Below are 24,493 nucleotides of genomic sequence, written 5' to 3'. Positions count from 1 at the left end.
ACCAGGGTTCTCCAATCTTTAACAGACAATTAGACAAAATGTTGTCTTCCCTCTTTTGGCTCGTTATTGTTGCGACAGGTGCTTAAACAGTGATTGTCTGTCTGTTTTGGTCACTACTAGAGATCGACCGACTGAAAGAATAAACGTCTTGTTTTTGAGATGATAGTTTCTGGATTTGACCATATTAATGACCTAAGGCTCGTATTTATGTGTGTTATTATGTTATAATTAAGTCTATGATTTGATAGAGCAGTCTGACTGAGTGGTGGTAGGCACCAGCAGGCTTTTAAGCATTCATTCAAACAGCTCTTCGCTGTGCTTTAAGCATTGAGCTGTTTATGACTTCAAGCCTATCAACTCCTGAGATTAGGCTGGTGTAACCGATGTGAAATGGCTAGCTAGTTAGCGGGGTGTGCGCTAATAGCGTTTCAAACATCACTCGCTCTGAGCCTTCTAGTAGTTGTTCCCCTTGCTCTGCATGGGTAACGCTGCTTCGAGGGTGGCTGTTGTCGTTGTGTTCCTGGTTCGAGCCCAGGTAGGGGCAAGTCGAGGGACGGAACCTATACTGCTACACTGGCAATACTAAAGTGCCTATAAGAACATCCAATAGTCAAAGGTATATGAAATACAAATCGTATAGAGAGAAATAGTCCTATAATTCCTACAATAACTATAACCTAAAACTTCTTACCTGGGAATATTGAAGACTCATGTTTAAAGGAACCACCAGCTTTCATATGTTCTGAGCAAGGAACTGAAACGTTAGCTTTCTTACATGGCACATATTGCACTTTTACTTTCTTCTCCAACATTTTTTTGCATTTTTTAAACCAAATTGAACATGTTTCATTAATGATTTGAGGCTAAATTGATTTTATTGATGTATTATATTAAGTTAAAATAAGTGTTCATTCAGTATTGTTGTAATTGTCGTTATTATAAATACATTTTTAAAAATCATCTGATTTAATCTGTATCGGCGTTGAAAAATCATAATCGGTCAACCTCTAGTCTTAATCAACTCACTGAATGGATTTAGTGTGCCGCTGAATTAAGTTACTTTCCCTGTATGAAGCAATCAGAGTTTTTAGGTGAAATTGGGCAGAGTGAGGGGCATGTGCACCACTGGCCTGTATTGCTTCATTTGTCAGCTTTTATATGGATGTGTAACGTCACTCATGAACAAAGGTGTTGACATTCAGAGACATGATTGTTTTCAAGCCCATCATCCCACTTTCCTTAGTCTTTTTTTTTTTTTTCTCCATTCATGTGCGTGTGGGTCAGACATTAGTTTATTTTTGTTCTCGCTGAAAACAGGATGCCTGAAAGCTGGTCATAACTTCCTGCTCTACTGTGCCCCAGGACAAAGGGGGAAGAGTGGAAGAGGTCAGCACGTCACCCTTCCTACATAGTGAGGGATGTGGTTCTCTGGCTCCATGGGGTCAATAATCTTGGTAATTAATCACAGGGAGATTTACTGTGTTCTGCCTCCATGCCCTCATGCAGTGAAATCTGATACTGCTGTGAATGTTTTGGGCATTTCCACGGAAACAGCTTATGATGCCAGTTTTTTCACTTTAAAATGTATGCCAAACAAAAATCATTGTATTGAAACTAACAAACAATACAACTCTATGCACAAGGACTACCTTCAACAATTTCCACTGAAAATGGTACAAAAACTAATTTAGTGGAACTGTGCAGATGCGACTTGTTTTTCATACATTTTTTTAAACTTGCAAGTCAGTTAAGAACAAATTCTTAGTTACAATGACGGCCTAGGAACAGTGGGTTAACTGCAGAACGACAGATTTTTCCCTTGTCAGCTCGGGATTTGATCTAGCAACCTTGCGGTTACTGGCCCAACGCTCTAACCACTAGGCTACCTGCTGCCCCATGTAATGTCATTCTCATGTTTCACAAGTTTGGACAGTAGAGTTCAGTACAGTACAATGTACTATACTCTACTTGTCTTTACTGTATTGTACTTACTGTGCGGTACTGTATTGCGCTCTACTTACTGTACTATCCAAACTTGGGAAATATCCATGATTGGACCAAATCTGAACCTGTCCGATCCAACTGTGGACGTTAACATCAAGGCCAGGAGGGACTGACCAAGTTTCAACTACTTACCAACATCCGGTGTCAGTCGGTACTCATTGGGTGAGTATGTTGGTATCAGTAAATGGAAAGAGGGGGCTCATGGGTAGGTGTGTAAGAGCTGGGAGAGGTGAGAGTGAAAGGCATAGAGGGGTGGTTCAAACTGTTGTAACACTCTTGGTTTGACCACCGGACAACAAAGACAAAGAAAACAGTTGAACCTAACTGTATGCCAGTGGAACGGAGGACAGTAGCAGGTGACCCGGCTGTGGTTTGTGACGATTATGATTTCCCGTTGTAGCCAATTCAGTTGCAGTAATTCTGTTTAAATTTTTATTTTTTGTAGTAATCATTAAATTACGAGTTATCACATTCATAAACAAATGTGAAATCAGTAAAATCACTAGTTGGTGAACTTTTATTATTCTCCCTCATGATGGAGAGAAATGTGAAAATACCTTAGTTATGTGGGTGTTTGGTAATGGACTTAAAAGGCACAAGGCAATATTTCTTAAACTTACAGAAGGTAAACAATATCTCAAACTAAATATGTATTGATATTATATTGAACAACACTATAAACTCAACATGCAACAATTTCATAGATTTGACTGAGTTACAGTTCATAGAAGGAAGCCAGGTCCACCCACTGGGGAGGCAGTCCCAGCCAATCAGAATGAGTTTTTCCCCACAAAAGGGCTTTATTAAAACTTCTTAGGGATATGTGTCCCTTCCACGGGACGGTTGAGCTAACGTAGGCTAATGCGATTAGCACAATGTTGTAAGTAACAACATTTCCCAGGACATGGACATTAGAGGTCGACCGATTAATCGGAATGGCCAATTAATTAGGGCCGATTTCAAGTTTTCATAACAATTGGAAATCTGTATTTTTGGGTGCCGATTTCCGATTAAAAAAAATATATATTTAAAAAAATGTTTTTAAATAAACCTTTTATTTAACTAGGCAAGTCAGTTAAGAACACATTCTTATTTTCAATGACTGCCTAGGAACTGTGCGTTAACTGCCTTGTTCAGAGGCAGAACGACAGATTTTCACATTGTCAGCTCAGGGGTTTCAATCTTGCAACCGCACAGTTAACTAGTCCAACGCTCTAACCATTGCACTCCACGAGTAGCCTGCCTGTTACGCAAATGCAGTAGAAGCCAAGGTAAATTGCTAGCTAGCATTAAACTTACCTTATAAAAAACAATCAATCATAATCACTAGTTATAACTACTAATCCAGTTTAGCAGGCAATATTAACCAGGTGAAATTGTGTCATTTCTCTTGCGTTCATTGCATGCAGAGTCAGGGTATATGCAACAGTTTGGGCAGCCTGGCTCATTGCAAACTAATTTGCCAGAATTTTACGTAATTATGATATACATTGAAGGTTGTGCAATGTAACAAGAATATTTAGACTTAGGGATGCCACCCGTTAGATAAAATACCGAACGGTTCCGTATTTCACTGAAATAATAAACGTTTTGTTTTTCGAAATGATAGTTTCCGGATTCGATCATATTAATGACCAAAGGCTCGTATTTCTGTGTGTTATTATGTTATAATTAAGTCTGATTTGATAGAGCAGTCTGACTGAGCAGCAGCAGGCCCTTAATCATTCATTCAAACAGCACTTTCGTGCGTTTTGCCAGCAGTCACTCGCTTGTAGATTTGGAGTAGTTATTCCCCTTGCGCTGCAAGGGCCGCGGCTTTTGTGGAGCGATGGGTAACGATGCTTCTGAGTGTGGCTGTTGTCGATGTGTTCCTGGTTCGAGCCCAGGTAGGGGCGAGGAGGGGGACGGAAGCTATACTGTTACACTGGCAATACTATAGTGCCTGTAAGAACATCCAATAGTTAAAGGTATATGAAATACAAATGGTATAGAGAGAAATAGTCCTATAAATATCAACTACAACCTAAAACCTCTTACCTTGGAATATTGAAGTCTCATGTTAAAAGGAACCACCAACTTTCATATGTTCTCATGTTCTGAGCAAGGAACTTAAACGTTAGCTTTTTTACATGGCACATATTTTACATGGCACATATTACTTTCTTCTCCAACACTTTGTTTTTGCATTATTTAAACCAAATTGAACATTTTTTAAATATTTATTTGAGGCTAAATTGATTTTATTGATGTTTTATATTAAGTTAAGTGTTAATTCATTACAGATAAAAAAAAAAAGTCAGATGAATCAGTATCGGCTTTTTTTGGTCCTCCAATAATCGGTATCGGTATCGGCGTTGAAAAATCATAATCGGTCGACCTCTAATGGACATATCTGATATTGGCAGAAAGCTTAAATTCTTGTTAATCTAACTGCACTGTCCAATTTACAGTAGCTATTACAGTGAAAGAATTTTGAACATAAAGTTATTCATAAACCAATTAGGCACATGTGGGCAGACTTAATACAACATTTTGAACAGAAATGCAATGGTTCATTGGATCAGTGTAAAACTTAACACATACACTGCTGCCATCTTGTGGCCAAAATCTAAATTGTGCCTGGGCTGTAATTAATACATTATGGCCTTTCTCTTCCATTTAAAATATAATGGTTTAAAAAAATACAAAATAATGTTTTTTTTTCTTTGAATGATCTTTTACCAGATCTACTGTGTTCTCCTACAGTCTTAATATTTCCACAAACTTCAAAGTGTTTCCTTTCAAATGGTACCAAGAATATGCATATCCTTGCTTCAGGGCCTGAGCTACAGGCAGTAGTCATTTCAGGTGAAAATTGAAAAAAAAGGGGTGGATCCTGAAAGGGTTTTAAAGATACTGCTCATTAACAGTGATTTAAACAAATTTGTGCACAACATTTTTGAGTTAATAATTTCTGGGACCTTTTTTTCAGCTCCTGAAAATGGGGAACATGTCGCGTTTATTTTTGTTTTTGTTGGTGGGGGTGTTTATGTCAACATTGTTATTATTATTATTTTTCAATGTATTTCTGATAACTAACAATTTCAGACCTGGAAACATGAATAGGCGGCACACTGCATGAGAGATGGAACAATGTTGTGACCAGGGGTTGGAACCTAAATTATTTTCCAATTGTTTCATTCTGTTCTGTTCTAACCTGAAAAACAAGTTCTGATCTGGTTCGAACCCAAAAAAAGTAATTATTTATATTGTTCCTTTTTATTAACCTCTCATTTTTTTATATTTAGCTTGACATTAAACTACTTAACCAATTAGTGCGTATAGAGCAGCTTGCTATGGAGCGAGCAACCTATAGTTACCCAGTGGTGGAAAAAGTACTCAATTGTCATACTTGACTAAATGTGAAGATCCCTTTTAATAGAAAATGACTCAAGTCCAGTAAAATACTACTTGATAAAAGTGGTTTTAAATATACTAAAGTATCAAAAGTAAACGGAATTGCTAAATTGTACTTACGTATCAAAAGTAAAAGTATAAACTATTTCAAATTCCTTATTAAGCAAACCAAACGGCACATTTTTGTTTGTTTGTTTTCGTGACAGATCGCCAGGTCTTTGCGACAGATCTTTACCTATCATATCAATAAACAGTCAACTTATTAATAGCTTTGTATCATCATTCTGAACAGTCGTAACATCCTTGCATCTGCAAAAACCAGAGCCTTATGATTCAGTACTACACAAATGTGTTTAATTTATTTACTAGCTAACTAAATGGTAACACAGGATAAACATACACACTTAATACATTAGAAACAGGTCCCTAGCGGACTGACAACAATATGGCTGTTCGTTACAAAAGCCATGGAGAGGGCGAGGAAAGAGAGAGCGGGACAGAGACACTAAACGTTGGTACATTTAGAAACTACTCTCACTTATCCTTTCACACTAACCGCCGCCCGCTTGGAGTAATAAATCATGAATGTATTTACTTGAAAATGCCTTGGTTTGCCGTCTTTCTCTAATAAACCAGGTCGCCTTGGAAAGGGAGTTGGGCCTTTTCGCGGCACGCTTGTAAAGCCCTGATTGTCCAAAAGGGGTTCCCACCCGTCTTCTACTGTTCTCCTCTGCCGTTGTCCGGTATCCGGTAACTTGTCATGTAGTCCTGAACAGAACTAAAGAGTTTATTCTCCTTCCATTTGCTCTGGAAGATGCTTCTTTGAAAATAAGCCAGCAAGCTGTGTCGATGGTTCCCAGCGGGGTGATGAAAGTAGTGTACTACGGTGGTTTGAGCAGAGTAGTAGAATGGTCCCACATTACTAAGGACAGATAATCAGCTGTACCAGTGATTGTCTGGGAGGTGACTATCGTCTCTACCTCATGTTGAGATTGAGTTCAAACCACTTTTTTTCTCTCTGGTCTAATATTTTAATTCTTAATCCATAATTTTATAGTTTGTTTTAAAATGAGCGGTTCTGTCAGGTTGACACGCTCTCTGACCTCACTCAAGGGGGCGGTGACTACTTACTGTGCACAGTTATAGAAACAATTTCCTCTTATAGTTTCTTAAATCACATCCTTCTCTTAATAACTTTTTACGGCTGAAATCCTGCTAACGGGATCAATATGACAACAACCAGTGAAAGTGCAGGGCGCCAAATTCAAACAACAGAATTCTCATAATTAAAATTCCTCAAACATACAAGTATTTGACACAATTTTAAAGATAAACTTGTTGTTAATCCCACCACAGTGTCCCAAAAAGGCTTTACGACGAAAGCACACCATCTGATTATGTTAGATCGGTACCTAGTCACAGAAAAACACAGCCATTTTTCCAGCCAAAGAGAGGAGTCACAAAAAGCAGATGACACTCATAGGACTTCATGTTACACAATACATGTATGTTTTGTTCGATAAGTTCATATTAATATCCAAAAATCTCAGTGTACATTGGCGTGTTATGTTCAGTAATGTTTTGCTTCTAAAACATCCAGTGATTTTGCAGAGAGCCACGTCAATTTACAGAAATACTCATCATAAACATTGATTAAATATATAGATCCTTAATGCAACCGCTGTCAGATTTCAAAAAAACTTTATGGAGAAAGCACACCATGCAATAATCTGAGTACAGCACTCAGAGACCAAAACAAGTCATACAGATACCTGCCATGTTGTGAAGTCAACAGAAGTCAGAAATAGCATTATAAATATTAACTTTGATCTTCATCAGAATGCACTTCCAGGAATCCCAGTTACACAATGTTTGTTTTGTTCGATAAAGTCCATTTATGTCCAAATATCTCCTTTTTGTTTGCGCGTTTTAGTTCACAAATCCAAATTCACGAGGCGCGAGCACTAGGTCCAGACGAAAAGTTAAAGTTCCGTTACAGTTCGTAGAAACATGTCAAACGATGTACAGAATCAATCTTTAGGATGTTCACATAAATCTTCAATCATGTTTCAACTGGAGAATTCCTTTGTCTTTAGAAATGCAATGGAACTCAGCTACCTCTCACTGGCACGCGTGAGACTGAGCTCATTAACACTTTAATTATTTTTCATATAGCATGCACAACACAGAGGATGGAAACATTGGTACATGTAGTATGTATTCTTTGCAAGTTGCAGTATTTCCTTTTCTAACATTTTTTAATGACATCACAAAATAACAACCAAACCGACATTAGTGTTCTTTTAGGTCGCTTCTGACTATTCCCCACGTTCTATGTTAATATTAATGGCCAGTCAAAACTGTTCGCTGCTCTGGCCCCCCAATGGTGGAACAAACTCCCTCACGACGCCAGGACAGCGGAGTCAATCACCACCTTCCGGAGACACCTGAAACCCCACCTCTTTCAGGAATACCTAGGATAGGATAAAGTAATCCTTCTCATCCCCCCCCCCCTTAAAAGATTTAGATGCACTATTGTAAAGTGGCTGTTCCACTGGATGTCTTAAGGTGAACGCACCAATTTGTAAGTCGCTCTGGATAAGAGCGTCTGCTAAATGACTTAAATGTAAATGTAAATATTGTTCCAGTATTCGCATTAGACCGTGTTTGAGTTTCGGAGGGAAAAGTATTTTTAAAACAAAGGCACATTCCTGTGGTGAACATTGGAGAGGCAGATGCTGAATGTTCTCTCCTTGACTTACAACAGGGTTTACCCCCACCAGTTCCCTCCTTGCCTCCTCTGCGAGTGAAAGGGGCTCTGGTTGATGTTATTTATTTCAAAGTTGATCTGACCTATTTGGATCCTCACAAGGCAGTCATGACACCTGTCAATATGTAACAAATACTTTTGGGTGTCCGGGAAAATGTATGGAGTAAAAAGTACATTATTTTCTTAAGGAATGTAGTGAAGTAAAAGTTGTCAAATATAAATAGTAAAGTACAGACCCCAAAAAACAACTTAAGTAGCAGTGGTGGGAAAAGTACTCAATTGTCGTGAAGTGACCCAATAAAATACTACTTGAGTAAAAGTCAAAAGTATTTGGTTTTAAATATACGTAAGTGTTAAAAGTAAATGGAATTGCTAAAATGTACTTAATTATCAAAAGTATAAGAATAAATAATTTCAAATGCCTTATTTTAAGCAAACCAGATGGCACAATTTTATTTTATTTACGGCTAGCCAAGGTCACACTCCAACACTCAGACATAATTTACAAACAAATAATTTGTGTTTAGTGAGTCCGACCGATCAGAGGCAGTAGGGATGAGCAGGGATGTTCTCTTGATAAGTGTGTGAATTGGACCATTTTCCTGTCAATGTAACGAGTACTGTTGGGTGTGAGGGAAAATGTATGGAGTAAAAAGTACATTATTTTCTACAGGAATGTACTGACGTAAAAGTTGGCAAAAATATAAAGTCCAGATACCCTCAAAAAATGACTTAAGTAAAAATTCTTTAAAGTACTACTTAAGTACTTTACACCACTTGTTTTAGCCTAGGCAGCCGATTTGTGCATTGGTGTTATTGGCTGCCTAGGCTATAGTTACTTGCATGCGTGATGGACAGACAAGTGTAGGGCGTGAAATGTGACTGAATTTGCGGATGGGGAGACCGCTAGTGGAGGCTTGGTTTGATGCGCTGGGCATTGTTACGACATGCATTATCAGAGTAAAGCCCACAGAATTATAGCTACAGAGGAGCGGCTTCTATGGAGGAACTTTGAATGTGTTTGAACTTCCGAGAGTTGGCTTAACTTCCACCAGAGCTACTGTAGCTAGCAAGCTTGTGTGTGCAGAGCAGCCTCAGAATTAACACGTCTTACCTTGTTCATTAATAAATCAATGTGAAGCAGAAACTGTAGTGTTAAATTAAATTAATTTATATAGCCCTTCGTACATCAGCTGATATCTCAAAGTGCTGTACAGAAACCCAGCCTAAAACCCCAAACAGCAAGCAATGCAGGTGTTGAAGCACGTTGGCTAGGAAAAACTCCCTAGAAAGGCCAAAACCTTGGAAGAAACCTAGAGAGGAACCAGGCTATGAGGGGTGGCTAGTCCTCTTCTGGCTGTGCCGGGTGGAGATTATAACAGAACATAGCCAATAAATGACCAGCATGGTCAAATAATAGGTCTGGGACAAGTAGCACATCCGGTGAACAGGTCAGGATTCCATTACCGCAGGCAGAACAGTTGAAACTGGAGCAGCAGCACTGCCAGGTGGACTGGGGACAGCAAGGAGTCATCATGCCAGGTAGTCCTGAGGCATGGTCCTGCGGCTCAGGTCCTCCGAGAGAGAGAAAGAAAGAGAGAATTAGAGAGAGCATACTTAAATTCACACAGGACACCGGATAAGACAGGAGAAGTACTCCAGATATAACAAACTGAACCTAGCCCCCCGACACATAAACTACTGCAGCATAAATACTGGAGGCTGAGACAGGAGGGGTCAGGCGACACGGTGGCCCCATCCGATGATACCCCCGGACGGGGCCAAACAGGAAGGATATAACCCCACCCACTTTGCCAAAGTACAGCCCCCACACCACTAGAGGGATATCTTCAACCACCAACTTACCATCCTGAGACAAGGCCGAGTATAGCCCACAAAGATCTCCCCCACAGCACAACCCAAGGGGGTGTGCCAACCCAGACAGGAAGATCACATCATGTGACTCAACCCACTCAAGTGACGCACCCCTCCTAGGGACGACATGAAAGAGCGCCAGTAAGCCAGTGACTCAGCCCCTGTCCATACCGAGCATTGAAAAGATAATACATTTTTCTCTTAATTACAAATCTCTCTCTAATTCCTAAATAACACCTTTAACATCAGTAGGATACAGTGGCCTAAGCTTTGGAGGGGGAGGTTGCCTATATACATGCACACACACTGGCAATGATTTTCCAGCTGGCAGGCAGACACTGGAATATGTTCCTGAGTTAGAGTGAGGGTTTTTTGTGGGACTGAAAAAAATGCCCAGAACATCAATGTTATTAACTAGTTCCCATGTTTTTAAAATAACAGTACTGTTCCGAAACAGTATATCACTTTCGTTCCTGTTCCTCAAAATGTTTTATTTTTCAGTTCTGTTACCTGAACCGTTTGCAACCACTGGTTGTGAGCTTAACTAGATTTTGTACAGTGTGTAAACTACTCAAGGATTTTCTTCTGAGAACGTACTTTCTTCTGGTAATGCAATTTTGGATTTTAGCACTCAGTGATGCACGTCTTCAGGAATGATATCCATGAGATACTATTTAAAACTTCTTGCGACTAGCAAACCCGTATCCGGGAGCGTAATCATAGCCTCAAACTCATTAGCATAACACAAATTTTCCTATTCATGAAAATCGCAAATGAAATGAAATAAATATATTCAAACACAAGCTTAGCCTTTTGTTAACAACACTGTCATCTCAGATTTTCTAAATATGCGTTACAGCCAACGCTAGACAAGCATTTGTGTAAGTTTAGCATGGCATAATGCTATGCTAGGCTCTGCTGGCAGCAGGCAACATTTTCATGAAAATAAGAAAAGCAACCAAATTAAATTATTTACCTTTGAAGAACTTCAGATGCTTTCACTCAGGAGACTCCCAGTTAGATAGCAAATGTTCCTTTTTTCCAAAAATAATATTTTTGAAGGCGAAAAAGCTCCCGTTTGTTCATCAGTTTTTGCTGAGAAATCGACCGAAAAATACTTAAACTATAACGCCAAACGTTTTTCAAAATTTGCTCCATAATATCGACAGAAACACGGCAAACATTGTTTAGGATCCATCCTCAAGGTGTTTTTAACATATATATTCGATAATATATCCATCGAGGCAATTGTTTTCTCATAAGAAGTGATTGGAAAAATGGCTACCTCAGTATTTTACGCGAGATTGTCTCCGGGAGACACCATGTGACCACTTGCCAAATATGGTCCCTTACAGCTATTCTCCAATGGAAATGCCTAAAAAGACGTCACAATGCTGTAGACACCTTTGGGGAATGCGTGGAAAACGTAAGCTCATTCGTAGCTCATTCACAGCCATATAAGGAGTCATTGGCATGAGACGGTTTTAAAAAATGCGGCACTTCCTGATTGGATTTTTATCTATCTGGGTTTCGCCTGTAACATCAGTTCTGTGGCACTCACAGACAATATCTTTGCAGTTTTGGAAACGTCAGAGTGTTTTCTTTCCAAAGCTGTCAATTATATGCATAGTCAAGCATCTTTTCGTGACAAAATATCTTGTTTAAAACGGGAACGTTTTTCATACAAAAATTAAAATAGCGCACCTATATCCACCTGGTTAAGACCTGTCTTGCTTCCAGGTCTCAGTGGTTCAGTATGGGACGTTCTACACTACAACATTTTGCAATTTAACTGCCAGATTACATATTCTCTTTAAGGTTCATTCCACCACTTGACCCATGAAAACATTGTACACTGAACAAAAATATAAACACAACATCTAAAGTGTTGGTTTCATGAGCAGAAATAAAAGATCCCAGAAATGTTGCATATGCACAAAATGCTAATTTCTCTCCAATTATGTGCACAAATTTGTTTACATCCCTGTTACTGAGCATTTCTCCTTTGCCAATATAATCCATTTACCTGACAGGTGTGGCATATCAAGAAGCTGCTTAAACAGCATGATCATTACACAGGTGCATTTTAGACGCTGATACCGATTATTGGAGGACCAAAAAAAAGCCGATACCAATTAATCGGCTGATTTTGTATTTGTTTATTTTAAATGATGACAATTACAACAATACTGAATGAACACTTATTTTATTAACTTTAATATAATAAAGCAATAAAATCAATTTAGCCTCAAGTAAATAATGAAACATGTTCAATTTGGTTTAAATAATGCAAAAACAAAGTTTTTAGAAGAAAGTAAGTGCAATATGTGCTATGTAAGAAAGCTAACGTTTCAGTTCCTTGCTCAGAACATGAGAACATATGAAAGCTGGTGGTTCCTTTCAACATGAGTCTTCAATATTCCCAGGTAAGAAGTTTTAGGTTGTAGTTATTATAGGAATTATAGGACTATTTCCCTCTATACCATTTGTATTTCATTAACCTTTGACTATTGGATGTTCTTATAGGCACTTTAGTATTGCCAGTGTAACAGTATAGCTTCCGTCCCTCTCCTCGCTCCTCCCTGGGCTCGAACCAGGAACACAACGACAACAGCCACCCTCAAAGCAGCGTTACCCATGCAGAGCAAGGGGAACAACTACTAGAAGGCTCAGAGCGAGTGACGTTTGAAACGCTATTAGCGCGCGCTAACTAGCTAGCCATTTCACTTCGGTTACACCAGCCTCATCTCGGGAGTTGATAGGCTTGAAGTCATAAACAGCGCAATGCTTGACGCACAACGAAGAGCTGATGGCAAAACGCACGAAAGTTCTGTTTGAATTGTTTACGCGCCTGCTTCTGCTTACCACCGCTCAATCATACTTAGATACTTGTATGCTCAGTCAGATTATATGCAACGCATGACACGCTAGATAATATCTAGTAATATCAACCATGTGTAGTTAACTTCTTGACGCAACCCATCCCGTTAGCGGGATAATTGTCATCAACAACCGCTGAATTGCAGAGCGCCACATTTAAAAAAGAATACTAAAAATATTTATATTCATGAAATCACAAGTGCAATATAGCAAAACACAGCTTAGCTTTTTGTTATTCCACCTGTCGTGTCAGATTTTGAAAATATGCTTTACAGCGAAAGCAATCCAAGCGTTTGTGTTAGTTTATCGATCACTAGACAAAACATTATGAACACCTAGCATCAAAGTTGCTTGGTCACGAAAATCAGAAAAGCAATCAAATTAATCGCTTGATGATCTTCGGATGTTTTCACTCACGAGACTCCCAGTTACACAATAAATGTTCCTTTTTGTTCCATAAAGATTATTTTTATATCCAAAATACCTCCGTTTGTTTGGCGCATTATGTTCAGAAATCCACAGGCTTGAGCGTTCACGACAACGCAGATGAAAATTCCAAATAGTATCCGTAATGTTCACAGAAACATGTCAAACGTTTTTATAATCCTCAGGTTGTTTTCAAAATATATAATCGATAATATATCAACCGGCACTGTCTCTTTTTCAGTAGGAGAGGGAGAGAAAATGGCTGCCCCACTGTTGCGCAGGCAAAACTCATGCGAACACCCAGCTATCCACTACGCGATGATATCTTTCTCGCTCATTTTTTTAAATAAAAGCCTGAAACTATGTCTAAAGACTGTTGACACCTCGAGGAAGCGATAGGAAAATGAATCTGGTTGATATCCCTTTAAATGGAGCGAAGGCAGGCTATGGAACATGGAGCTTTCAAAATAGAGGCCACTTCCTGGTTTGATTTTCCTCAGGTTTTCGCCTGCAATATCAGTTCTGTTATACTCACAGACAATATTTTGACAGTTTTGGAAACTTTAGTGTTTTCTATCCTAATCTGTCAATTATATGCATATTCTAGCATATGGGCCGGGCTGGGGTCTTTTGACAATTTTTAGGGCCTTCCTCTGACACCGCCTGGTGTAGAGGTCCTGGATGACAGGGAGGTTTGCCCCAGTGATGCACTGGGCCGTACGCACTACCCTCTGAAGTGACTTGCGGTCGGAGGCCGAGCAATTGTCGTACCAGGCAGTGATGCAACCGGTCAAGATGCTCTCGATGTTACAGCTGTAGAACCTTTTGAGGATCTCAGGACCCATGCCAAATCTTTTTGGTTTCCTGAGGGGGAATAGGCTTTGTCGTGCCCTCTTTACGACTGTCTTGGTGTGTTTGGACCATTCTAGTTTGTTATTGATGTGGACACCAAGGAACTTGAAGCTCTCAACCTGCTCCACTACAGCTCCGTCGATGAGAATGGGGACGTGCTCGGTGCTCCTTTTCCTGTAGTCCACAATCATCTCCTTAGTCTTGTTTACGTTGCAAAGAAAAAGCCATATCTCAGACTGGCCAATAAAATGTAAGATTAAGATGGGCAAAATAACACAGACACTGGACAGAGGACCTCTGCCTAGAAGGCCAGCATCCCGGAGTCGCCTCTTCACTGTTGACATTGAGACTGGTGTTTTACATGTACTATTTAATTAAGCTGCCAGTTGAGGACTTGTGAGGCATCTGTTTCTTGGCCACAGAGGCAGTGAAGTCTGGAAAAATGGACAGTCTCTTGCCTCTGTCAGTAAGAGTGTTGCTTCTCCAGCTTGGCACATGATCTGGTCTCGGACATGGTGGTAATACCCTCTAATACCCTCGAAGAGCCTTGGGGGATCACCCTCTCTGAGTCTAGCTCGCAGTGACCTATGGGCACAGTCTCTAAGAGGGTGTTTTCTTTGAGGTTAAGCATGTCCTGCAATATTTGAGAAACAAAGTCTGTTGGACGGGGCCCCTCTAGACCTTCAGCAATGCCCTCCAGGCGAATGTTTTGGCGCCGTTGACATCCTTCTTGGTTCTCGCATTTTTCTTTAAACACTTGACTGTGGCTGAAGGGTGGTTATGTTATGTTATGTCATCACTGTATGGTAGTGCCCTGTGTAGTCACTGTTGCCTGTAGTGTGTCTACAGATTTCAGTTTTTCCTTAATTAAGGACACTTCTGATCGGAGAGTTCTGGAGAGGTTGTCAAAATTGTCATATACAGTGGCTTGCGAAAGTATTCACCCCCTTGTCGTTTTTCCTATTTTGTTGCCTTACAACCTGGAATTTAAAATATATTTTTTTGGTGGTTTGTATCATTTAATTTACACAACATGCCTTCCACTTTGAAGATGCAAAATCATTTCTTTTGTGAAACAAACAAGAGATAAGACAAAAAAACTACTTGAACGTGCATAACTATTCACCCCCCCCCCCCCCCCACTGGGATCTTTGCCCAAGGCAAAACTGCTCCAGCTCCTTTAAGTTAGATGGGTTCCGCTGGCGTACAGCAATATTTGTCATACCATAGATTCTCAATTGGATTGAGGTCTGGGCGTTGACTAGGCCATTCCAAGACATTTAAATGTTCCCCTAAAACCACTCGAGTGCTGTTTTAGCAGTATGCTTAAGGGTCATTGTCTTGCTGGAAGGTTAACCTCCGACCCAGTCTCAAATCTCTGGAAGACTGAAACAGGTTTCCCTCAAGAATTTCCCTGTATTTAGCTCCATCCTTCAATTCTGACCAGTTTCCCAGTCCCTGCTGAGGAAAAACAGCAGGGACTGCTGATGTTCTCGGGTGATGTGAGTTGTTGGGTTTGCGCCAGACATAGCTTCTTCCTTGATGGCCAAAAATATATATTTTAGTCTCATCTGAACAGAGTACCTTCTTCCATATGTTTAGGGAGTCTCCCACGTGCCTTTTGGCAAACACCAAACGTGTTTGCTTATTTTTTTTCTTTAAGCAATGGCTTTTTTTATGGCCACTCTTCCATAAAGCCTAGCTCTGTGGCGTGTACGGCTTAAAGTGGTAATATGGACAGATACTCCAATTTCCGCTGTGGAGCTTTGCAGCTCTTTCAGGGTTATCTTTGGTCTCTTTGTTGCCCCTCTGATTAATGCCCTCTTTGCCTGGTCCATGAGTTTTGGTGGGCGGCCCTCTCTTGGCAGGTTTGTTGTGGTCTCATATTCTTTCCATTTGTGTAAATAATGGATTTAATGGTGCTCCGTTGGATGTTCAAAATTTCTGATATTTTTTTATAACCCATCCCTGATCTGTACTGCTCCACAACTTTGTCCCTGACCTGTTTGGAAAGCTCCTCGGTCTTCGTGGTGCCCATTGCTTAGTGGTGTTGTAGACTCTGGGGCCTTTCAGAACAGGTGTGTGTGTGTGTGTATGTATACACTGCTCAAAAAAATAAAGGGAACACTAAAATAACACATCCTAGATCTGAATGAATGAAATATTCTTATGAAATACTTTTCTCTTTACATAGTTGAATGTGCTGACAAGAAAATCACACAAAAAGTATCAATGGAAAGCAAATTTATCAACCTATGGAGGTCTGGATTTGGAGTCACACTCAAAATTAAAGTGGAAAACCACACTACAGGCTGATCCAACATTGATGTAATGTCCTTTAAACAAGTCAAAATGAGGCTCAGTAGTGTGTGTGGCCTCCACGTGCCTGTATGACCTCTCTACAATGCCTGGGCATGCTCCTGATGAAGTGGCGGATGGTCTCCTGAGGGATCTCCTCCCAGACCTGGACTAAAGCATCCGCCAACTCCTGGACAGTCTGTGGTGCAATGGAGCGAGACATGATGTCCCAGATGTGCAATTGGATTCAGGTCTGGGGAACGGGAGGGCCAGTCCATAGCATCAATGCCTTCCTCTTGCAGGAACTGCTGACACACTTCAGCCACATGAGGTCTAGCATTGTCTTGCATTAGGAGGAACCCAGGGCCAACCGCACCAGCATATGGTCTCACAAAGGGTCTGAGGATCTCATCTCGGTACCTAATGGCAGTCAAGCAGGTGTGAACCTGCTTTCATCTGTGAAGAGCACAGGGCGCCAGTGGCGAATTTGCCAATCTTGGTGTTCTCTGGCAAATGCCAAACGTCCTGCACAGTGTTGGGCTGTAAGCACAACCCCCACCTGTGGACGGCGGGGCCCTCATACCACCCTCATGGAGTCTGTTTCTGACTGTTTGAGCAGACACATGCACATTTGTGGCCTGCTGGAGGTCATTTTGCAGGGTGCTGGCAGTGCTCCTCCTGCTCCTCCATGCACAAAGGCGGAGGTAGCGGTCCTGCTGCTGGGTTGTTGCCCTCCTACGGCCTCCTCCACGTCTCCTGATGTACTGGCCTGTCTCCTGGTAGCGCCTCCATGCTCTGGACACTATGCTGACAGACACAGCAAACCTTCTTGCCACAGCTCGCATTGATGTGCCATCCTGGATGAGCTGCACTACCTGAGCCACTTGTGTGGGTTGTAGACTCCTTCTCATGCTACCACTAGAGTGAAAGCAACGCCAGCATTCAAAAGTGACCAAAACATCAGCCAGGAAGCATAGGAACTGAGAAGTGGTCTGTGGTCACCACCTGCAGAACCACTCCTTTATTGGGGGTGTCTTGCTAATTGTCTATAATTTCCACCTGTTGTCTATTCCATTTGCACAACAGCCTGTGAAATTTATTGTCAATTGTTGTTGCTTCCTAAGTGGACAGTTTGCTTTCACAGAAGTGTGATTGACTTGGAGTTACATTGTGTTGTTTCCCTTTATTTTTTTGAGCAGTGTATATACTGAGATCATGTGACACTTAGATTGCACACAGGTGGACTTTATTTAACTAATTATGTGACTTCTCAAGGTAATTGGTTGCACCAGATCTTATTTAGGGGCTTCATAGCAAAGCGGGTGAATACATATGCACACACCACATTTCCGTTTTTAAATTCTTCTTTTTTTAACAAGTTAATTTTTTCACTTCACCAATTTGGACTATTTTGTGTATATCCATTACATGAAATCCAAATAAAAATCCATATAAATTGCAGGTTGTAATGCAACAAAATAGGATAAAACGCCAAGGGGGATGAATACTTTTGCAAGGCAATGTAGGTCTCTTTTGAGTCCATCCAAAGCGTCTGTGAACTTCCTCAAACTCCAACCTTATGCAATAGCTAGCCAGCCCTGAGAAGAGGCTTTTCTTCCATTGTGCTGGTGGGTGCAGAAAGCCCTGGGCCCATGAATAACCCGCGTAGCGACTCCCCCTCTGGAGAGTCTCTGTGTGGAGAGTCCCCTTCAGAGTAATCCATTACACCATGCAAACACCTGGTGATTCAGAGGATAAGATTACTGGCAGGCTGTGCTTGGTTCAGACCGGTCCAAGTGATCTATCTGGCTGCAAGAGTAATTCTGTTAATGCCCAGTCACATGGACTAGGCCTCCCTCTGCTACCAAAGCTGACCTCACTAGGTTAATCCACTGTTCCTGGCAATATTGATCACATATAGTTTAGAAGGAGTTTTCCACCTAGAGCTCAGTTGACTTGCTAGTAGCCTGTTGTTTAGGTATCACAGAGCTCTTTCTGTTGACAAGGAGATGGTGTTATCTGTGTCCTAGACAAAGGCAGGAGTTCTATGTCAGCAAATCCTCTCAAATTAGTTGAATGACGTGTGTGTGTTAGAGAAAATAGGAGTGACTTAACATAAATCTGAAGACTATTATTTATCTAATTACCTAACTGTTTAATTGTTACCCAATTTAAATTAATCGTGTAAGAATTAAATCATTATGATCTGGGGCACCACGAGCTGTTCTTTTAAAGAGTTAAACTCAAAGGTCTTTACCTTTCACATCTATAAACAGTTAACTTATTAATCATAAACTTGTATCATGTCATCTTTCTGAACAGTCAACCTCATTGCATCTGCAAAAACTCAAGCCTTCAATACCACACATTGGTTTAATTATTTATTTTCTAGCTAATCAAATGCTAACACAGTAAACATACACACTTAATACGTTAAAAACAGGTCCCTAGCGGAATGACACAACATGACTGCTTGTTACAAAAGAGATGGCGGGGTGGAGGAGAGGGACAGAGACATTTAACATTGGTACATTTAGAAACTACTTTCACTTACAGTAATCATATACAGTGGGGAGAACAAGTATTTGATACACTGCCGATTTTGCAGGTTTTCCTACTTACAAAGCATGTAGAGGTCTGTAATTTTTATCATAGGTACACTTCATACAATGTGATTTTCTGGATTTTTGTTTTAGATTCCGTCTCTCAAAGTGTACCTATGATAGAAATTACAGACCTCTACATGCTTTGTAAGTAGGAAAACCTGCAAAATCGGCAGTGTATCAAATACTTGTTCTCCCCACTGTACTTTGCTGATCTATTTGGATTCACGTGGACAGTCATGACTTGAGTCTACTTCACACAATAACATGGACCTAATACCTACTCTTTCTAATGTTCTCCCTTCCTAACCCGCCCCAGACACACACATTACCATATGTGACACGAGTGTGGAGTGACTGACAGTAACACTGGTCTGTGTGGGACAGATGGAAGTGGAAGTGAGGGACAGGCAGCAGTGGCCAGTCTTAAATGAGAGAGATGGGCTGGTCCCTCCCCTGAGGTTAATGAGATTTGGGCAGAGCTATGTGCCAGGCTCACTGCCCTCCCTGTCCATGCTTGGCCCATGTGAGGAGCTCCCTGGCAGCGCTGCCTGGGAGTCAGTTGACTTGTTGGGTGGCATGCAGCCTCTGGCCCCTGCTAGCTAAGGAGATCAAGACATCCATTCTGAATTGTTGGCCGAAGTCCCTCTGTTTCCTTTTGTCTTTTGAAATTGAACAAGTAGCTTTGCTGGTCCCAGAGAAGGGAAGAAAGAAAGCCATTCTCTGAAGACTTGGAGAGCAGTTTTCTGTTGGACAGCAGTATAAGATCCTGATTAGGACCTTATTTTCCCCTGCTGAAGTGGAAACCTGTTGTTGCTCTGCAGCTGAGAACTAGGACATATACATTGTTTGGTTGACTTCTTACAATTGATTCTGGATGGAAAATGATTTCATGCTGGGGAAGAACTCATGCTGAGAAAAGAAGGTCCAGCATCTGAAATCCTCTGGATTCGTAACACTTCCGGCTATACAGTGTCTGTGAGTTTGTGCGTGAGAGAGGGGGAGGAGGTTGAATTGTGTGTGAGTCCCTGGGGGAGGGGAGGTAGGACACAGCCCTCTGCCTCAAGCTGCGGTTGGACACTGCGCTGCAGCAAGTCCTCTCAGGCAGGAGCACTCGGACTTTGCTTTTCTTCACTGCTTTACTCAAACACAGAGGGACTGGGGGAAAAGTAGGCTATAGATAAATGGAGAGGGAAGGAGGTGTGCCACTACAGCGCAGCAGAAGGCAGCCGCCTACCTACATCACACAGATAAGACCGGGCTAAGTAACTGTCAGTCTGTCACCCAGGGATTGGGTCAGGACCTGAAGATCTCTCTCTTTACATTTCTTTACTCCGACTCTTGGATCGAAAGAAGAGGGCTGTAGACTGGTCAGGGAAGAGGCTAGATTTCTCTCTGGCTGGTCAACAGAATGCATCTGGTGTTGGAGTCCTCTCAGGAGGCTGCACTGGAGATGCTGCCCTATTTTGTGGAGAACGCCGTGCTGACCCAGACCGAGATATGCCGCATGTGAGTTTAGTAGAGTGCTGCAAAGTTCTCTCATAGGTAAATGGAGTGTGTGATCTACAAGAATAGAAATGCTGTTAGTTTCCTAATTTAACATGTGTGGTTCTTAGACAGTAGTGTGCCCAGTGCTGCTCAGTTGTGTAGAATGGGAGGATGTGTATGACAGATAATACTCAGTGGTGTACAAATGCAATAGGAGGGCTACTGGAATGTTATTGTGTACTATGTCCTTTTTGGAACAATACCTGCAAACTTTTTCTGTGTAAAATGTCCTAGCCTAGCTACTGGCTTGACATTTCCATAGCTCAACAGAAGAGTAATCATGTGTCCGATCCAGTGTTAATTTCGTTAACAGAAATTGAGTAAAATATTCATCAAACACCTATTTTTCAGTGGCAATTGACGAGACTGTAACTGACTAAATTGACCTAGAAAAAAAACGAACTAAACCGAAGTGCTATTTCATTTCAATTGACTAAGATGAGCCAAAATGATCTCTGTGGCTTAAATCTGACTAAGTGGACTGGACAAGAATTTTTGGAGAGATTGAGAGTTTTTCAGTGACGAGCACAATTAATATTAGCAGCACAGATGCGCAGTTCCGTTCAGCAGTGGGAAGGATGCGTCACACCCGGAAAACACAGCCTACATCAACTGGTGAGCTGTAGGGAGCAAGTGATGAGTGTAGGTAGACAGGTTCTGCTCCGGCTCCGATTATACACACCGTGCAGTTGACACTCTTGCATCACTTTAGCTAATCAGACACCACCAACCTTCTAGGTCCTACACAAGCTGCTTTACGAAGTAAAAAACGGCATTAAGTTTGATAGTAAAAGTCTTGCTGTTTTTTTCTCTCCCCTGAGTAGGCTATAGAAAAGTAGTCTTTTTGAATTTCTAGTCTCGATCAACCCTCCTACTTTTTCCACTGCATTTCATATACAGGTCCTGTAGATACATTTCCATCTTTTCCTCAGAAAAAAAAAGTTTGATTCCGTTAAAAAGACATGACCCATACCGGTGCTACGTTATTTATTTCTATCGTACAATGGCGTGGTGCATTTTAAATTCATAAAGCATATCGCGGGCCGTTCTAAAACAAGGCTACTTGTGGACTGGACCGTTAATCATTTGTTTAGGCTACACCTTTTTCAGTCATGTTGCATCATTTGCTAGCTATAGCTTTACAACTTGAGGCACATTCAACACAACGCAATGTTTTGGAACGTTCAGATAGAAATATGTAATGTAGAACAAGGAATAAAAGTCTGCCCTATTCATGGAATTTCTATCTGCAATGTTTGAGAATTTTTCATCTCAACGTGGCCATGGTAACATTACCAGTAGCCTATATGCAAACATTTGGTGGCACAGAAAGAAGGGAAAAGGGATAGAAGACAATTTATTGACTAAATTCCTCTTGCCACTACGCTTTAAATAACTTCTTTTTTTCTTTCTTTCTTTAAAAAAAAGTTGATGTGAACCCAGTGACTTAGACTTGAACACATGGACCAGGACTCGAGCACTGGGACTCAGACTTAAGCCATAGGGACTTGTGACTTGACCATTGGTGACTTGGACTTGAACACAGGAGACATGGGACTCGAGGTTTAGTGACTCGACTACATCATTGTGCGAAACAGTCATAAGCCCCCATTCTACTTTTGGACATCAATGTGGCTCTGGCGACTGTGGAACGTTCAAAACAGTGGCAATGACTGGACTGTGTGATGGAGGTGTGCAACCCATACTACTTTGCCAATAGCCTACTTTGTGGCACCATCTTGTGATTGTTCTCTCGCTCTCTCTGCACTTGTCTGTCTGTTTTGTATGTAATGTATCTATCTATGTATGCTGAATTTGGAATTTACATTTACATGTTTTATTTAACTAGGCAGATAATTCTTATATAATGTAATATTATTATTTTATCTTTCATATTTCTGCTGTTGGGAAGAGAATAGGATGTTATGCAGAAAAATGTTGGTAGGACAAGGCTATGTATGTTTTGTGCACATGGAAGATTTTATGTTTATAAGTTAATGAGGCAATACAAATGTGAATTGACTAAAATGTCCCACTGTTTTAGTAATTTTGACAATAACTAGACAATCATTATTCAAATGACAAAAATTGACTAAATGTGAGAGCACTCAAAAAAAATAGTAGCCTAAATTAACACGGGTCCGATCAAGTTCATGCACATTACAAGCCTGATACTAATAGTAGTCATACATTTGAGATTGTATGAATTCTGCTCATTCAGAATCAAAGCCTGTCTTTCCTATCCTAGAAGAATAGGTACTCCAAGGGATCATTGAGGCTATTTGGCAAGTCTCTTTGTCACTGTCTTTGTTTGCTGTGATAACAGATATATTTTTAGCCCTGGTTTTAGTGGAGAAGCTGATAGCAGGGTGCCGCTAGACTGTCTGAGTGTGGTTTATGGTGGTGGACGTAGGGCTGGTAATTTACATGACAGGAGAGAAAGATTCACGCTCAACACATCCTCTGGTTTCTCACTGTGGTTTCTCACTGTGTTTTATGCGTGCAGCCTATTTCAATCGATCATACAGTAGTGTACAGCATTTGGAAAGTATTCAGACCCCTTTTCCCACATTTTGTTATGTTACAGCCTTATTCTAAAATGGATCAAATTAACATGTTTTCCTAATCAATCTACACACAATACCCCATAATGACAAAGCGAAAACAGGTTTCTAGACTTTATTTTGAAAATGTATTAAAAATAGAAACCAAAACCTTATTTACATAATTATTCAGACTATTTGGTATTTTATTAGGATCCCCATTAGCTGTTGCAAAAGCAGCAGCTACTCTTCCTGGGTCCACACCAAACATGAAACATAATACAGAACATCAATAGACAAGAACAGCTCAAGGACAGAACTACATAGACTTTGCTATGAGACTCAAAATTGAGCTCCGGTGCATCCTGTTTCCATTGATCATCCTTGAAGTTTCAATAACTTGGAGTCCACCTGTGGTAAAGACATGATTTGGAAAGGAACATACCTGTCTATATAAGGTCCCACAGTTGACAGTGCATGTCAGAGAAAAAACCAAGCCATGAGGCCGAAGGAATTGTCCGTAGGGCTCCGAGACAGGATTGTGTCGAGGCACAGATCTGATGAAGGGTACCAAAACATTTCTGCAGCGTTGAAGGTCCACAAGAACCAAGTGAAACACAATCTTAAATGGAAGATGGTCAGAGAGGTGACCAAGAACCCGATGGTCACGAACAGAGTAGCTCTAGAGTTCTTCTGTGGAGATGGGAGAACCTTCCAGAAGGATAACAATCTCTGCAGCACCACCAATCAGGCCTTTATGGTAGAGTGGACAGACGGAAGCCACTTCTCAGTAAAAGGCACATGACAACCCGCTTGGAGTATGCCAAAAGTCACCTAAAGGACTCGGACTATGAGAAACAAGATTATCTGGTCTGATGAAACCAAGATTGAACTCTTTGGTCTGAATGCCAAGCGTCACGACTGAATGAAACCTGGCACCATCCCTACGGTGTAGCAAGGTGATGGCAGAATCATGCTGTGGGGATGTTTTTCAGCAGTATGGACTGGGAGTCTAGTCAGGATCAAGGGAAAGATGAACGGAGCAAAGTACAGAGAGATCCTTGATGAAAACCTGCCCCATAGCACTCAGGACCTCAGACTGGATTTACCTTCCAACTGGACAACAACCCTAAGCACACAGCCAAGACAATGCAGGAGTGGCTTCAAGACAAGTCTCTGAATGTCATTGAGTTGCCCAGCCAGAGCCCTGACTTGAACCAGATTGAACATCTCTGGAGAGACATGAAAAAACCTGTGCAGTGACGCTCCTCATCCGACCTGACAGAGCTTGAGAGGAT

The 24,493-nt window shown here is 41.0% G+C and overlaps 1 protein-coding gene across 5 annotated transcripts in view; it reads left to right on the top strand.

The window, feature by feature from the left end:
- Window positions 1-24,493, top strand: part of ssh1a (slingshot protein phosphatase 1a) — a 55,787-nt gene that overhangs the window by 10,092 nt on the left and 21,202 nt on the right. Inside the window, exon 1 of one of the 5 annotated variants that reach the window (XM_029678236.2) lies at window positions 19,964-20,613. The exons of 3 other annotated variants lie outside the window; for them this stretch is intronic. In XM_029678236.2, coding sequence (XP_029534096.1) covers window positions 20,516-20,613 — 98 coding nt within the window. In that variant the 5' untranslated portion in view covers window positions 19,964-20,515. Of the gene's footprint in view, window positions 1-19,963; window positions 20,650-24,493 lie in introns of those variants that run through there. One more of the 5 variants, XM_029678238.2, reaches the window with a different exon arrangement.

The sequence above is a fragment of the Oncorhynchus nerka genome, linkage group LG13, assembly GCF_034236695.1.
Source record: "Oncorhynchus nerka isolate Pitt River linkage group LG13, Oner_Uvic_2.0, whole genome shotgun sequence".
In the NCBI taxonomy this organism is placed as follows: Eukaryota; Metazoa; Chordata; class Actinopteri; order Salmoniformes; family Salmonidae; genus Oncorhynchus; species Oncorhynchus nerka.
This window is presented reverse-complemented; position numbering and strand designations above follow the sequence as displayed.